Here is a 16,352-nt window from a genome sequence, read left to right as displayed (position 1 = left end):
ACGCATACTGTGTTGGAACGAGTTCCAGCATGTGCAAATAGGATACTGCTTTTTCAGGTGATATTTCTTGTCGTTGTACTACTACGCTAGTTTGAGAATCCAGGGACCTTCCCAGGGGAAGGGGCGTACTAGCCAAGCAATTTCCATCTACACCTATTCGGCTTGGTAGAACGCGTATTAAACTACCAAAAGGCTTTGTGTCCACTCTATTGGCTTCAAATAAGTACAATCAATCGGAGGCTTACTATCTTGCAAATGGTGTTCGAAGGGCGGCTGCAACTTCCCAAGTTGAGTCTTGAGAAAATATTTCCTCATCTTTCAATGAAACAAACGAGCCATTGTGAGGATCCTTCTGCGCTGCCTTCCACAAGTCTTTCAGGGAGACCGTATCGGTATGCCAACGCCGGGCGACGTAAAAATTGTGAATAAGCTGCTGAAGACGAACGCGCAGATAACCTTGATATCCACTGGAGCTTTGGTTTTCAGTGTCTTCCACGTAGTCTGGGTCGACAGCCCAGATCCAAAAATCATTTGCTAACCGGTTTTCCAGAACAGATGCTGCAGAATCGCCATCTAGATATAGAAAAACATTCCGCAGAGTCCCCTCTGTGAGCCCCTCTGGCATAGAGTCAATGCTCCCCAACGCCATATCGTTCATAAGATACGATATTTCCTTTTTGGAGGGTACGATCGGAGATAATTGAACTGCTTCCGTAATTCGCTCAAGATCATAGGAAACTTTTCGTCTTCAGTAGGCGTCTCGGGAGGCCAATCTAGACGCTCAACACAGTATCTCGATTGGATCGTGAAACCGGAGGCTATCGCGCTAAAAGCCATGTGCATTGAATGCGACAACTTTCGATTATACTGTTCCCAGCGATCGGGATTCTCTGCCTTCCATTGAGGATTCTCAAATATCGCATAACCCCACGGCCTTTTATCCTGATCTTCTTGCCATAGCTGACGCAGCCAGGGCTGCCCTTTTTGCAACATTTTCTCCACGTCCTTTTGTTTCCGAGCTTCGAGCCTTTCTTCAATTCGTCGAACCTCTTCATCAGACGCATTTTCGATTGCCTTGGCTTCATACTGCTCGTAGAGATGACTCTGGAAATTCTGCATGCGTTCCAAGGTTTCCGTGCGGTGCCCATAGGAGACATCGGACAATGTACCCAGAGCATCCTCAAATGCCACGCTTTCATCGAAGGTAAGTTTTCCCCAGTAGCGACTCTTCAACAAAGCAATCTCGGAGGAAGTTAGATCTCTGGGTGACTCGGCACCCTTCTTTAAGAAGTCCTGCTTATTCAAGGTTGTTGAAGCTGTGGCAGCAATGTTTGCGACTTGGGTTGCAAGGTCAGGAAAATCGAGGAGCCGAATGCGATCCTCTGCACTAAGAGCCGAGGGGTTGTTTTCAAATTCTTGAAAGGTCGCGAGCAAGCCATTAGCATCATCCAGGTTCCGTAGAACGCGGACGAAACCAGGAAATAAATGCTCCATGATCCGTGTAGCGGATGGGGAGAACTTTGGGTCTCAGGACAGCGGATGTGAATCTGGCCAGTTATTTATCCACTGAGTGGGAGCGGGTTTAGATTGTAAGTTTCGCTGGTGAACGACACCAAACTAAGGGTGACCGTAAGGGGCTAGCGGGGTGGAGATTCCGATACTGGAAGCAGCAAGTGAAAGTCACTGGCACACCGCGGACGAGATTTCGCAAGTGACGATGGGTGGTAACTAAAGTGAGACACATTTCCGGCCCCAACTGCTGACTATGGTAATAATCATATGATCCGTTCCTGCCACGCCGATCAGACCCTTTCCACGTCCAATATTGATCAGTTCACAAATTCACCGTCACTTGGTGTCGCGACGTAATTCTATATAAGCTCAGAGGTACCGTGAAGTCGCAGATCCCGCGAGCTGGCACCGACATAAACAGTATAAGTACCAGGAGCAACGGCCCATTTTTGAGCCTTCACATCCCAGTAAGAGAGATCGCGGCGACGAAGCTCAAACTCCACCGACGACTGTTCTCTAGCCTTGAGATCCACATTCTCGGACCCACGCAGCTGGCCTAGATGCTGCTGAGCCGACTTCGGGTAGCTAATGTAGAGCTGAGGCAACTCCGCACTATTCCGCAGATCCTGTGTTGCGAACAGTGGCGCTGATCTTGGACACAACATCCCAGAGATCCTCATAGCCACCGACGGAGAGGTTGCCGGACAAACCATAGTCATTATTTGCAGACGCCAAGTGGGTGTGGCAATAGTAGAAGTCATGGCAGATTTGCAACACCCGTTCAACAACGCCGTAACAGATTTATGTCAGGAATCAACGTAAAGATCATATATTCTGCGGGCTGTAGCTGATAATCGTTGATTGACTTTAAGTGTAGAATCTATAGTACTCTACACAAGAGGCAGCTAATTGCTGGTCCCCTGATATTAGATGAGGTAGGCGCCGATTTTGACCCAAACACCTAGCCAGAAGCCCGTGAGTTTCCTAATACTCCCTGACCCCTCAGAGTCTCTCAGTTCTGTTTCTCTCAACTGCTTTGAGATGACAAATAAAGAAGGCGGCGAAATGCGAATAAATCCGCCGTAGTGTATGCGCATCTCCCTTTAGACTTCACATCAGCAGATTCCATTTCTGTGACCCATTAATCATTGGGCGGATTATATGGAGACGCAAAAGCACCAACTACATGTAAATTGCACGTTGAGATTGGACCAATCGCTGAACTCATCACAATATTCACGAGCTGTCTCAATTCATATTCGTAAACTTCAGGACCGCGACTGAAACTACAGAACTCTGTTCTGTCTAGAGCTAACCATCTTGAATTGAGAGTGACCAGTTCCCATAGCGAAGATAATTATTGAATGATTCCTTCAGCTTAGGATAGAGAAGGGCCATTATAGCGAAGGAACAGCAGATCGTATTGAGTAGCCGATAAGTCAAGAATCTATCAGAGTGACTACATTCTCAGGTTTGGGCACCCCTTATTCAATCGAATCTGTTGTCTGTTCAAATGACGAAGCTGGGTCCATTTCAATACTCAGTAAGGGTTATAAGGAGACCTAAAAATCCAAGTTAGAACCAAGAAGCGAATTTTGCGACAACGTCAACGTACTTGTTGTCTCTCATTGAATCAAATGACACTCTTCCGTTGTGAACAATCTGTTCGAGAGAAGCATGAATGAAATTCTCCCATTCCTTTTGTAGGTCTGGGAGATTGGCTTGAGGTAGATTGGGGCTGGGGTTGCTCCGATAGAAGGCTTGAAAATCCCCAAGTAAGTCTCGCATGGCCTCGTAAGTGTCGCAAAATTTATCCCATATTACATCTTCATTCATGTAGTTGAAAACCATACCCAGCTCCTTGGCAGCCAAAATTTGCTGGTCGTCGCTCATATCCGAAAAACCACCTATATCGGGACTCTTTCCAGAGAATAGCTAATGGAATGTGTTAGCGAGTGTTAATAAAGAAGTAGTACAATTGCATCAACAGGCATTCTTGGAAAACACTCACGATGCCATTTTTCAAATTTGGTCGTCCCATAAAGATGGTCAATCTGTCAAGATGACCTTCACTACCTAGCTCAGAGAGCATTCGCTCAAGAAAGCCAACCGATCGACCGCTAAATATCCAGGGGTGACCCGGATTGAGATTGATGATCCATGGCTTCGTAAATGAGCAAGGTAATTTATTGGCGGTGGTCACTTGCCAATCGGTATATTTATTGAGTGTGCCATGGACCAGCCAATAGTTGAAAAGTAACCGACCAGCTGCCCCTCAAAGACGTGCTCCGCTGCGGATATTAGCTTGGGATTCGTGGTAGAACCAGTGTGGTAGAACCAGGAACGAATATACGTACTCTCATACTGAGCTCTCTCTGAGTTTCCGTTCGCATCAGTGAAACTGTATCAGCGGTTTGTCTTCGAAAAACTCCCCAGTTGGTACATGAAGCCGAACTGTTTCCCCAGTATCTTGATATTGGGTCCCACTTTCCGCCCTCAATTCCATCCCAGGCATAGTGAGCGTTTGATGGGAACGACGGATATTGACCGGGTTTCCCCGCTGAATACTTTCCACCACACACAGTAACCTTCTTGTAGCCAGGGGTAGCTATACCATTTCTGCGACGTTCCAACTGATGGAATTCATGACCGGCCACCAAAGACAGTACTGCGCTGGGGTTTTCTGAAACGGGGAGATCCCTCTTCAGATGTATGATGCCATCGAAGCCGGTGTAAGGCCAGGTTCCGGATGGAATGTCATCACACTCCTCACACTCGGGAATATCATCCCCATAATAACCGAGACAGTCCATGCATGCACACCCACAACACCAGCTTACCTCGTCTGGATCTTCTTCGGTAGCGCATCCATAACCATTAGGGCAGCCGACCTTGAGGGACTTTTGCTTATAAGGACCGATATATCGTCGCCAAGTGCTGCGAAAAAAGTGTTGGGGCTTCCTGGACTTCCATTAGAACGAGGTCGTCCCAACCCGTTATCCCGATACCCCCTCGCTTGGAAATGACGTTTTTGCGAGGATATATCTCAATGTAAGAATTGTCCGGAATGTCTTGATCCGTGAGAAGTTGTCCAGGCTCTTCAGCCTCGATTTCTCGTTTCAAGCTAGAAGTGGAATCTTTCTGGCTAGGGTAGCAAACTTGCCCATCGCTTGGAGATCGCTGTTGGAGGCTTTTAGTAAACGTTATGGTTTTAATGTCTTGGACCAAGCATTGCCTTACCTCTTCAAATCCTAGCTGAACACTCGAGGTGTCCCAGCCCATCAAGTCCCTTCGAATAAAACGCCGGTTAGTAAAATGTAATATGCTCCAACCTTGAAGATACAAAGCCATACCCGTCAAAGACACTCTAGGTGATGGCAGTACTATAAAAAGAAAACTCATTAGCAAATGCATTCTATGGGCTCGAGCAAATAATGGCGAGCTTACGTGACATTGTAATCCAAGCAAGGGGTAGCATCTTCATCCTCATCGTCTCCAGGGTAAAATGCGAAAGTGACCAAATTGTCATATGCCATACCCATCTACAGACTGTTAATTTGTATCAGATATCAAAGAAAATTGCAGGCTGTCATACTCACGTCTCCTTTTCTTGTGATTTTGCTCGTATCTACATCCATATATGAGAAAGGCATCGTGAATTTGATACCCATACCAAAGCGAATGAATGTGCTCAGTGATATCTTCCCGCCGGCACCGGACACATCGTGGACAATATTTTCTGAGCCAGTAGAAATCTTGTTGTCTGCACGACCCTCAAAATCGGCAGTGATCTCTTCTTCAGTAGGAGATGGATAATAGCCAGTGAGATTGCCAAGATCTGTCAAGACACGGGTTGTAAGAAGACCGTTGAAATGCACCTCGGCGTCTGTGAATTGAACTTCTATGTTTTTAAGGATGCCCATCTGATAGTTGACCTGCAGATATGGATCGAAGGTCATGAAACCCCCAACTTGGCCACTATGAACAGTCAGGCCTTCAAGTGAGATTTTCTCGTCATCGCTGATAGCTGGAAATTACGTGGGGCCGGTTACTATGCGAACGGGTCAAAATCCACATCTCTGTGTCTTTTGACCTAAATTTGGGTTCGTCTTTCCCGACTGTAACCCATGTTGCTGTTTGTCGAGTAAAACTTAACTTTCAAGACATCATCTCAATTAAGCGGGACTCGACTAACCGAGCAAGCTCACCGATATGGGGTAAAGGCCAGCAGGGGTAGGTCTTGATTCTCATGATAACGCAGAAGTACGGATACGACTCCGTAGTACGGAGTAGTTTCCGAAATTTAGCATCGTTACATCGCTCTGGATCTGTACGTGCTGCCGATTGGCATTTCTTGGCTTGATCGGGAGGGAGGATATTCCTCATTTTGGATTTCCGGTTGAATGAATATTTACCTTGTTGAGTCGCTGAGCTCCAGCAACTCTTTCTTTTTTTATTTTGTCTTTACTCTTCCGACAACGAGGGGAACAAACAAAGATGAGGGCTGTAGTTTACAGACTTTGTATTATCGCTGGAGCCCAGGCGTCTCTCTTTTCTGTCCTCCCTCGCTCCGACTCAAGCTGCAAAACCCACACTGTGCAGTCCGGTGATACCTGCTCCAGCATTGGAAAGTCCCAAAATATCACCTACGCACAGCTTCTGTCTTGGAACTCTGATATAAATACTGTCTGCTCGTATGTGGAAATGTACAAATATGATACCGCAGTCTGCTAAATTCACCAAATAATAGAAACCTTCAAAGCCTGGTCAACAGCAGTATTTGTGTCAGCAACCCAAACGGCAACTATGGCCTCTCGGGCATGTCATCCATTATCACTACTACAGCGTCTGTGCTTATTGTATCATTGGCTTGGATGAAGCCATACTGATTTATGTTTCTCAGCTCCATTCCTTCTCCCACAGGGGACAAAACAACCTCTCGCTGTGGTGAATACCACAAAGTTGCCAAAGGAGAGAATTGCACAGGAATAGTGGAGGAATACAGCGTCTCCAGAATTGATCTGTGAGTGAAATTAACTGAAACAATGGAACAATATAATCCAATCTATATAGTCTGTTTTTGAACCCTGGACTCTTCGAAAATTGCACCAATCTCCAAGCCGACACTTACTATTGCGTGGAGCCAGTGGGATACATTGCGACTTATCCGGGCTACGGAGAAATCTCGGCTACTCCAACGGTGGGATTCAACGAAACGCCTTCCATTCCGTTACCACGTAATGGATCTCGTCCTGTCTACCATTCTGCCTCTCGGCCAATCATTCCGCTGGCAAGCGGATCCCGCAAGGATTGTGAAAAGTAGGTACTCGGTCATATGTCTGGCGGGCATGTATTGACCTTTGTGCAGATACACGTGGTTCCAAAATGTCACGGACAACGAAGCTGCTGATTGTTGGAATTTGGCATGGGTTTGGGGTATTACAAGAGACGTTAATTTAGTGTTTCTGTTCTCTTCGTGTTCTTGGAGATTAATGAAAAGCAGGAACTTGTTCTTTGGAATCCTACCTTGACTTCGAAGCGAGAGTCGAAATCCTCAATTCAACGCATATCAGCAACATCAATGGCGACGACAACTAATATCAAGAATTCATTTGACTACCCTTGCACCTTAGATCCGAGCAGCTCATATTGCGCTCTGCTTTCAAAGCCTACCTCTACTGGTAAGACGGAAAATAAAAAGTACGCTGCATATCACTAACTCATATTGGTTTCATAGGAACAAAGGATGCCGTCAAAACACCTAGTCCTCGTGCTCACGGTGAAATCGCGAACTGTACCATGTGGGTTGCCCCACTGGAAACCTACGATACTTGCTATATCATTCTTCATACCTACGGTCTCAGTATGGACAATCTCTACGCAATGAATCCAACTGTGCGCAAGGACTGTAGCGGGCTGAGCATTGGTACAAACTATTGTCTCTCAACCCATGCGGGCGGGTATCCTGTTGGCCCTCCAGCCTGGAGACGGAGTTCCAGCCTGGAAGCCAGTAGCGTTCAGACGCAAACTCCGAGCTCGATTGGAAATGCTATCTCTACACCATCTCCAATCCAAACTGGCATGGTTTCTACGTGCGACACCTTCTACAAGGTGGTCAAGATGATTCATGTGTCGACATCGCCACCAATCACGATATCTCCCCGGGCTCCTTCTACGAGTGGAATCCAGCGGTTAAGTCCGACTGCTCCGGCTTGCAGACAAATGAGTACGTCTGTGTGGGCATCAAAGCGGCAACTACAGGAACCGATATTGTGACGCCCTATCCCATTCAAACGGGCATTATATCTACCTGCGATAAGTTCTACAAGGTATTAGCCGACGACTCTTGCAGTGATATCGCCAACGAGAACGATATTCCTCTTCCTTCCTTCTACGACTGGAACCCAGCGGTCAAGTCGAACTGTGCTGGCCTACAAGCAAAAGAGTATGTTTGCGTTGGTACAGCAAGTATCAGTACTTCGCAGATAGAGGGAGTCGCAACAGCCACGAGAAAGAGCAGTTAGATGCTTTGATAGGTATCTCCTATCACGACTAGCTTGATATTCCATGGAAATGGGTTACGGCTACTTTATTAGAAGCTTGTTTCATCTACATGCTAGATCGCAACATAGTTCATTCTTTGTTACCACAGACGTACCGTGATACCCATCTCCGACAGCCTTGTATGATCGAGATTGGGCCGGGTATATTCGGGCTCGAAAAGGTCCCGTAGCATCCCATATCCAAATTCAGGGGAATATGGAGCATTTTCAACCATAGGGTTTTGACCAGAACCATACAGAAAGTTAGTAGTCTCATCTTCAAGCCAAACACCCTGGCCAACAAAAGGCGGGTTATATCCTTCCATGATACTGAGAACATTCGGTCTTACATGGGGATCTCGCTCAGACCAATCGAGTTCTTGGCGCATTTTATCCAGAAATTCCCTCCAACCAAGTCCAGCATCGGCAAAATGTAGGAAGCTGAGCTCCACACATCGCAGGGTATTTGGGAATGATTTGAGTAGTTCCATCAGATCTGTCTGAACGACGCAAAAATGAGAGAGCCCAAAATGACAAAGTGCTGGCCAATGCTCAACTGGGAAGATTTTCTTCAAAGGAGGGACATCGGGAATTGGTCCCTCCAGCACGGAGGTTGAAAAACTGATATAAGTGAGCTCTTTCGCCTCACTCAAAGCCTGATAGAGTTTGCCACTATTTAGCCCTTCCCAGCCACCATATCCTTGATGTCCAACAAGCAGAGGCAGGTCAAGGTGTTTGAAAGCCGGGCGTTTCATAATCGCTGTGAAGTGTTCGCATTCCTCGCATGGCTGGGCAAATATCATGAAGTTGATGCCAGTTATGAGTTGCTTTGAGTCGAAACTCAATTCCGAGACACGATGGTCATGCTGTGATAAAATACGAAGAGCGATTCGAACGCCTCTCCATTGGTCTTTGTATTCCTCCGTTGCCTCTGACCATGGAACCGGGTCCTGCGCCGCTTCCCGAAAATCAACCGTAGGCCATCCCCGTGGAATCGGATAGTTGAATCCATATGGAAATGCGCGGATCATGGGAGTTTCGTACAGGGGGGCAAAGAGCCAGCCGTGCGCTGCCGGTGTGACCGTCACTCTTCTCAAATGTGGAAACTGCTGCAGGCCCAGGATAAATGCTTTCTCGTCGGCTTTAGAGTCGATAACCTCATTCTGATCTTTCAATAACTTTGAATAAAGCTCCCAGCATTGTCGGAGCGGCATCTGCGCGTCAATTTGTTTCTGACGAGCAATGTGATCGGGTCGATCGACATCGTCACCTTTCCGCCTCCTCAGCAGATCGATATTCTCTTCACATCCTTCCACAAACCAGTTCGGGCATTCTTCGTCTGGGTTCATCTCCAGGTCTTCACGGTCCATATATGGACGCCATTCCTCTTCTGGAATTACTGGCTCCGGCAAGAAACGTGCATCGTCCCAGATGATTTCGGTGACCTGATGCCGAAAGGTGTGATGGATTGCAACGGCGCAAAATACCTCAATATCCAACGGATTTGTAGAAAGAAACACCCTCGAGAAAAAGAGCGGAGTAACTTTGTTCAGTGCTCTGCATGACGAACGCAGCGACTTGCGATCCCGATTGGTCAAAAAGGATGAAATAACTAAGACGATTTCCGTGGGGAGATTTGCAAGCCAAGGACTTTGCCTTTCTATCGAAGACGTCTGAGACACCATCAAGTCGCTATTTTTGGGTGAAGGATATAAAAATGCGAGATGAGGGGAGGGTGGGGGCTGATGAGGTTTTGTATGGCAGAAGGACAAACTTGACCTGCGAAATCTTGATCCAGGTGGGATCCACCGGGAAAACCAACGGCACACAGTAAATTTACCACTAGGAAGATGGTCCCAGCTTCATTTCAGCTTCATTACCTTCCCCTTTTTACAGTGGAGCCGCAAAAGTCTACGACCCCGATTTGACCGCATTTTTCTGCCATTAATTCAATCATGCAAACTTCAAAACCTCATTCAATTTATCAGATGGAACAGATCTATGGTAATTCCCACTTTAACGGAATATCTGCTGTGTCGAGAAAACACGTCAGGAAGAGATAATAGGTTAGTTATTCATTAGCCGGTTACAAATAAGCTGGGCAGCCGTAATTTACAATTAAGGTCCTGTTCTGATTCAACTGGTGCACCTGCCTATGGGCCCATAGCTTTTTCCGGCAAGATCTTGCCAGATCGCCCACCATTCCATTTTCCCCATCGCATGTAGCCTTCGCCCAGGCTCGATTTACAATAGCAGGCTGTGCTGGCACTGGAGAGAACTAACCTTGGTACGGAATCATGCTCTTTGTTTCCATGACTCTTCTTTGTTGCAATGCTCATTCGTTACCAGCGTCCGTCGTTTCGATCAGGTTTAGTTGGTATTCCATTTAGTTAACTTTTGTATCTCATTAGCCACCAAACGCAGGAATAAACCATCGCTGTCCTTTGCCTCTGATGTTTGGTCATGATACCGGACATTAAACATTCTTTTTCCCAAACCCCAACACCGAAGGATATCTCGATCAGTTTGGCAGCAATCATTATGCGCCAGGGGTTCAGCCGGCGCTAGAAGAGTTGACCAGCACTTATCAGGAACTGCGCCTGTCGCCAGAATGAGAATTCACACCCGTTCTCACCCCTGTCACCCTGGTCTAAAAATTTCTCACCCATTTCACCCACACTCTCCCTAGGGTGAGATCCAACGCTGTTTTAAAGATCGAGGTTTTTTGGAAATTGACTGCGGATAACATGTGGCTTAAGTACGGCTGAGCGGACGGGAAGCCCTGTTCTCAACACCCTGTGGTCGTATGTACCGGAGATGGCATTGAAGTGGATCATAAAGACTCCCAGTTGTTGTTACGGGCCGTTCGAAAGAAACAGATTCATTTGGTGCCTACAGGATGAGAATCTCGATGATGAAGTAGGAAGGAGAAAGAAAGAAAGTCGGCCAGAAAGAGAGGGCTTAAGTACCCAGCAAACGCGCACCAGCAAACGCGTAGTGCAAACGACCCAAAATTATGCCTCAGGCATCCTTCCACGAGATGAGGCTATTCCTAGGTTCATCCGTCACAAATCATTGCTTTTCTCCAGGTGTTAGGCGGACGAGGGAGAAAGGCCAGGGTAAGAGATAATTATATGATTCAGCAAGGATCAAGACAACATAGCCCACACACAAGCTCCTTGACCTTTGGATTGATTGCATGAACAGTCCACAGTGTCTCACCACCCAACAAAATTGGTCAATAATCCATTGATCATCTATGGGTGGAATCACACTATCCATCTACTCCACCCCCCTCTCGAAACTCTCAAACAACCCTCTAAAAGCCGACCCCTCCCTCTGAAGAAGCGCCCCAGGGTGATCAAACTCAACAACCCGCCCCCGCTCCATAAAAACAACCTTGTCAAAATCCAGCACGGTATGCAATTTATGCGCGATCGCAATAACAGTCTTCTCCCTGAACTCTGTGCGGATGATTTGCTGCATGAGTTTATCTGTTTCGGCATCCACACTACAATCATCAGTACAAGGAGAAAGACGAGGATAGATTAGAAAAGGGGGTGAAATACCTGCTCGTCGCCTCATCCAAAACGACAACCCGACTATTCTTACACAAAGCCCTAGCCAGGCAGAACAGCTGCTGCTGCCCATGCGAGAGGAGGTCATCTGATAACTCTGCGTCGAGTCCACCCTTGCTCTTGACGTGCGACCAGAGGTTTACCTTCTCCAATGCGGAGATGATGGGTGCGTCCTCGAGAGTACCGCTGGGATCGGCATTTAGTCGGATGCTGCCGTGTAGGAAGAAGGGTTGCTGGGGGATGGTGTTTAAGCGAGACCGCACGGTTGAGCGGGGGATGCGTGAGATGTCGATGTTGTCGACGGTGATTTTGCCGGTGGTGAGGTCTAGGAGTCGGAGGAGACTTGAGATTAGGGTTGATTTGCCGCTGGGTTTCCCGAGTTGTTAGTATCTTAAAAAGGATGGTGAGGTGGAGAGGGGGAACGAACCTGCCTGTTCGGCCGCAAATGGCGATTTTTTCGCCCGCGTGGATTCTTAGGGTTATGTCCTGGAGGACGGGGTTGGAGGATGCACTGCAAAATATTAGTTGTGTCGGTATAAGCGTAGTGAGAGGACGAACTCATAAGAAGCAGAAACACCAATAAACTCCACCTTCCCATTCAACGGCCAAAATCCCGGAACAACACCATCTTCTCCCTCCAGATCCTCAGCCGCCGCATTCTGCACGTAGGACTTAATCCTAGAAACCGCGCCAATGGAAGTCTCGAGACCAGTCCACTCCGTAACAAGACTCTGCAACGTCGCGGAAAAACCAACAATATTAAAAAGCGCAATCCCGAAAAGATTAAGCTCCGAACGACCTCTCATCGACATCGCAATCGCGATTACTGTCACTGCAATCCCGGCAACAATCAAATCCAGCACGAGACTCAGCCACCGCTGGATACAATAGAGCGTGTAGAACGGACGCTGCGATATATCGAGGGCAATCCTGTTCTGGGTCCGGTAGTGCCCGTTCCAGCCGTAAGCGCGGATACTCGGGAGGGAGCTGAGCGCTTCAAGGAATTGCGAGAAGAGGGGGGCTTTTGCTTCGATCTCGAGCAGGCGGAGTTGACGGGATGTCCGGATGTAGTAGCGTGCTACGTAGGTGACCGTTAGGATGCAGAACGGAATTACAGCAATGGTGACGTAGGAGGAGCCGATGAAGATTAGGAAGACTTCGACGATGCAGCCGAGGACTGCGTCGAGGGTTAGTTCGAAGGAGGAGGGGAGCTCTTCGTCGATTAGTTCGAGGTCTTGGCTGAATCTGGGAGGGATTAGTTTTGTGTTTGAACTAGGTGAGTGCCGGTGTTACCTGTTGGTTGTGGATCCGATGTCGGTTGAGGTGAGGAAGGATGTTGTTGCTCTGTGAGGTTTTAGCTAATGTGTCTTTTAATATGGTTGGGGTCTTACTTCATGGTTGTTCCGAGCAGAATCTCGTGGAATCGACGGGCTGTCTTGGGTACAATGATCATATTAAAGACACAATTGGCGAGACAGGTGGCAAGAAGAGTCAAGACTCCCAGTGCAGCATATCCGCTGAGCCAGTATCCGACATTTTGATTCGGGACTTCTTCGTTCGCGCGAGTCCACCATTGAAGCCAGATTTCTAATGAGGTTAGTGACTGTTCAAAATGGATTTTGTGGGGCATGGTTACTCACGTGGGAATTTTAATCCAGCAAGGAATAGGACAGAGCACGCGACGTGAAGCAGTAGGAGTGGCCAGCCAATATTCTGGAAATAGTACAGGTAGACTGAAAAGTCTCCTGTCTGTCGACTTGTGTCGTCGACCTTTTCGTCGTCGGGGAGTTTCAGTTCTTGAAGAGTTTCGTCGTCGAGAACTACATCAGGTGCTCGCTTGGTCGTGACTGTGCTGGATGTACTGGAGAGAGAGCTGACGTAGCCCTTTGCAGACACTAATTCGTCGTAGGAGCCTTGTTCGACGATGTGGCCATCTTCGCTAAGCGAAACAATAAAGTCGGAGTAGGGCAGATGGTGTGCTAGAGCCATATCAGTAAGGTTAAATGGAATAACAAGAATGCACTCCTACTGGAATTAGTGGCCAAAATCATGGTATGACGGAATTCCTTCACAAGTCCATTTGGAGCAAAAACTTCCTCTAGAACAGACTTTTCGGTTTCTCGATCAAGGCCGGTAAGAACGTCATCGAGAATGAGAACAGATTGTCTCGAGTAGAGGGCCCGCGCCAATGCCTGTAAATTGTTACAAAAGATCATAACGATAGACATCAAAACTTACCACCCGCATCTGCTGCCCACCACTCAACCGCGACCCACGAACACCAACCTTCGTCTGATCTCCAAAAGGAAGCTGCTGAAAATCAAACTGCAGAGAACAAGCCTGAACAACACGATCATACCACCGTTGGTCCAGCCGAGAAGCACCCAGAATATTCTGCTGGACAGTACCGAACGTAATCCAAGGCGACTGGCTGCAGTAAGCCGCATTCTTGAAAGTAGTCGAGATCGACCCGGTACACTCGGGAACCTCGCCAAGAAGCACTTTCAGCAGGGTGGATTTACCACAACCCACGGGTCCGACGACCATGGTTGTTTCTCCTGTTGGGATTTTGAGGTTAAGGTCTTTGAGAATTGGCTCGTCGTCTACGGACCATGCTGCTGATAATTCGTGGAGTACTGCACTGAACGAATGTTGGCCTTCGTCGTCTGAGTCGATGTCAATTAATTGAGTTGACTGGGACTCATGCGTGAGTCGATAGTCGGCTCTCTCTACTTCCTGCAGATGCTTCTGGATCCGCTGGAAGCAATTCACGACCGCCATGATATCCTCTGATCCGTAGACGAATGATATCATAGGTTGGTCCAGGAGCGAGAAAAGTGTTAGGGCCGAGAAGGCAATTCCGTTGGTCAGTGTTGTGTTATCGTGTGCACGGGCGAGAAGAGTGTAGACACCGAATCCAAAGACTGGGGCTAGTGCTGAAGATGCGTATGCTGTAGAATTCCTGTTAGTTGGAGACGGCCCAAACGGAGGGTGTTGACGAACAGCAAGTGACAATAATGACACCGTACAGCCGGTATGGAAACGCGGCTTTGATTTCCTGTACTCTGAGCTTACGAACTAGGTCCGCGATTACATCTGTCAATCCGGTCATTTTGATGTTCTTCATCACTCCGAGGACTTTCGCGGTGACGGCGACGCGTTCTTCCACGGCCTCTAGCCAGAGGCCCTGGGCACTGCTGGATGCGACAGCTAGTGGAACTCCAGCAACCAAGCACACTGGAAGACATGTTAGCGATGGTTTGGCTTTCGAGAAGTGCATATGCACCCACCTATCACGACTAGCGTGGATGCTAGTGTTGCGAGTTTGAGCAATCGCGCCAGCAACCACAAGGCAAGTACAACCTCTGTAAAGTTTGAATAGATTTCATGCATATCTCGCAGGCCGTATCCGATTCTCTCGATATCCGTGCTCATCAAAGTGATAGCAGATGCATCAGAGACTGTAGAGGTGCTCATTCGCAGTGTCTTGTTGAAGATCATAGCGACCAGGCTTCCTCGCATTTTTGTGATCATCCGGTCGATTTTGTGTTGATAGGCAGCGAACGAGACCTGTGTTCGAGTCAGTCACCTCGGTCTCACCAACATTATGACGAGTAGGTAAAGCTAACCGCAAGACCCACGTAGACGATCGCATACGCCCCAACAAGGCCACGGGCATAATTGTCCGAATTGACATGTTCCGGCTCGGTCATGAAATCAAGGACCCGTTCAACCAGAAACGGCTGCGCGAAGCAGAACCCAGTAAAGGCGAGGCGAGGTACAACACCTGCGAGGTAATCCCATTTGAAATGGAGAGCAAAGGTCCATAGAAGGGCGTTGGATCGATACTTGTTAGCTGTCACCCATGTCAGTCTTGAAACCTGCTCAATAAATGTGCCGAAATTTACCTTTATCCCATCGCTCCTCCAGGCTTTGAGGGTCGGAAGCTTCTCTTATATCGTCGGCAAGAAGAGGCAGGCTCTCAACCGTCAGCGTAGACTTTGATCCTTTCGCGAGCAGGTCATTCATCCCCCAGAAGGAGAAGCGACTGATAATCCCACTCGTGGATTCAACTGCACTCCCCTCGAACGCTTTCTTGAGCAGATGTCTTTTCTCTGTCGATTCCAGTACAAGAATAACAGCCTTGTTCACCAGACCGATCGCGAAGAGAACCGTGATGGGTTGATTATCAGGCATGAAATAAAATGTACGAAGTCGAGCCAGATCAAAAGGAATGGTCAGCACGAAGAATAGACAAAGAATCGAAGAAGGTCGCAGAGAGCGGATATGCTCCAGGTGCGACAAGTAGAGAAAGAAGCAGTAGGTGACCACAGTCGCAATGGCAGTCGGCACGGTCGCTCGCGTTCTCGGAGTCGACGATTGACACCACAGAACCAACATAATCGATTGAATCGCTACATGCAGTACCAGTGCGATCTACACACTTTTAGCTCTCTGTGACTGATTCTCGGCACGGGTATGCCATACCTCTTTCGCGGTGTAGAGCCATGATCGATTCGCCTTTCCTGAGACATGACGCAGTGTCCAGACGCGTATAGATCCCGCTATCCAGACGAGGATAATCGGCAAAAGCGTCAATACCGTCTCTTCGAATAGAAGGGTAAAATCGAAGCCGTGGTGGCAGGATTTGTCAACGGTCGGGCCGAAGTGGTCCTGGTCTGCTGCCGAGCACGGCAGCCACGCGTGAGACATGGCACTG

General features: G+C 47.9%; 6 protein-coding genes across 6 annotated transcripts; 1 reads left to right on the top strand and 5 right to left on the bottom strand.

Annotated features, from left to right (window-relative positions):
• Positions 1 to 244: 244 nt before the first annotated feature.
• On the bottom strand, positions 245 to 1,494 carry N7532_010553 (uncharacterized protein; the record flags this gene model as incomplete). The annotated part of the gene is made up of 2 exons (XM_056623044.1): positions 245 to 618; positions 666 to 1,494. 2 exons carry the CDS (start codon positions 1,492 to 1,494, stop codon positions 245 to 247), a joined length of 1,203 nt encoding a protein of 400 aa, XP_056470460.1.
• Positions 1,495 to 1,871: 377 nt separating this feature from the next.
• On the bottom strand, positions 1,872 to 2,231 carry N7532_010552 (beta-glucosidase D; the record flags this gene model as incomplete). Its single annotated transcript, XM_056623043.1, has 2 exons — positions 1,872 to 2,138; positions 2,223 to 2,231. The coding sequence occupies 2 exons, from the start codon at positions 2,229 to 2,231 to the stop codon at positions 1,872 to 1,874; spliced, it is 276 nt and encodes a 91-aa protein (XP_056470459.1).
• An 856-nt stretch (positions 2,232 to 3,087) lies between these two features.
• N7532_010551 (uncharacterized protein) lies at positions 3,088 to 3,405 on the bottom strand (the record flags this gene model as incomplete). Its single annotated transcript, XM_056623042.1, has 1 exon — positions 3,088 to 3,405. The coding sequence occupies one exon, from the start codon at positions 3,403 to 3,405 to the stop codon at positions 3,088 to 3,090; it is 318 nt and encodes a 105-aa protein (XP_056470458.1).
• Positions 3,406 to 7,093: 3,688 nt separating this feature from the next.
• On the top strand, positions 7,094 to 8,036 carry N7532_010550 (LysM peptidoglycan-binding domain-containing protein; the record flags this gene model as incomplete). Its single annotated transcript, XM_056623041.1, has 3 exons — positions 7,094 to 7,193; positions 7,250 to 7,438; positions 7,624 to 8,036. The coding sequence occupies 3 exons, from the start codon at positions 7,094 to 7,096 to the stop codon at positions 8,034 to 8,036; spliced, it is 702 nt and encodes a 233-aa protein (XP_056470457.1).
• Positions 8,037 to 8,155: 119 nt separating this feature from the next.
• N7532_010549 (F-box protein) lies at positions 8,156 to 9,739 on the bottom strand (the record flags this gene model as incomplete). The annotated part of the gene is made up of 1 exon (XM_056623040.1): positions 8,156 to 9,739. One exon carries the CDS (start codon positions 9,737 to 9,739, stop codon positions 8,156 to 8,158), a length of 1,584 nt encoding a protein of 527 aa, XP_056470456.1.
• Positions 9,740 to 11,336: 1,597 nt separating this feature from the next.
• Positions 11,337 to 16,345, bottom strand: N7532_010548 (P-loop containing nucleoside triphosphate hydrolase protein; the record flags this gene model as incomplete). Its single annotated transcript, XM_056623039.1, has 14 exons — positions 11,337 to 11,565; positions 11,624 to 11,998; positions 12,060 to 12,143; positions 12,191 to 12,877; positions 12,926 to 12,976; positions 13,024 to 13,219; positions 13,273 to 13,611; positions 13,662 to 13,824; positions 13,871 to 14,583; positions 14,636 to 14,869; positions 14,923 to 15,202; positions 15,262 to 15,488; positions 15,541 to 16,069; positions 16,121 to 16,345. The coding sequence occupies 14 exons, from the start codon at positions 16,343 to 16,345 to the stop codon at positions 11,337 to 11,339; spliced, it is 4,332 nt and encodes a 1,443-aa protein (XP_056470455.1).
• Between the last annotated feature and the right edge of the window lie 7 nt (positions 16,346 to 16,352).

The sequence above is a fragment of the Penicillium argentinense genome, assembly GCF_028826775.1.
Source record: "Penicillium argentinense strain IBT 30761 chromosome Unknown utg000010l_segment0_segment0, whole genome shotgun sequence".
Classification (NCBI taxonomy): domain Eukaryota; kingdom Fungi; phylum Ascomycota; class Eurotiomycetes; order Eurotiales; family Aspergillaceae; genus Penicillium; species Penicillium argentinense.
This window is presented reverse-complemented; position numbering and strand designations above follow the sequence as displayed.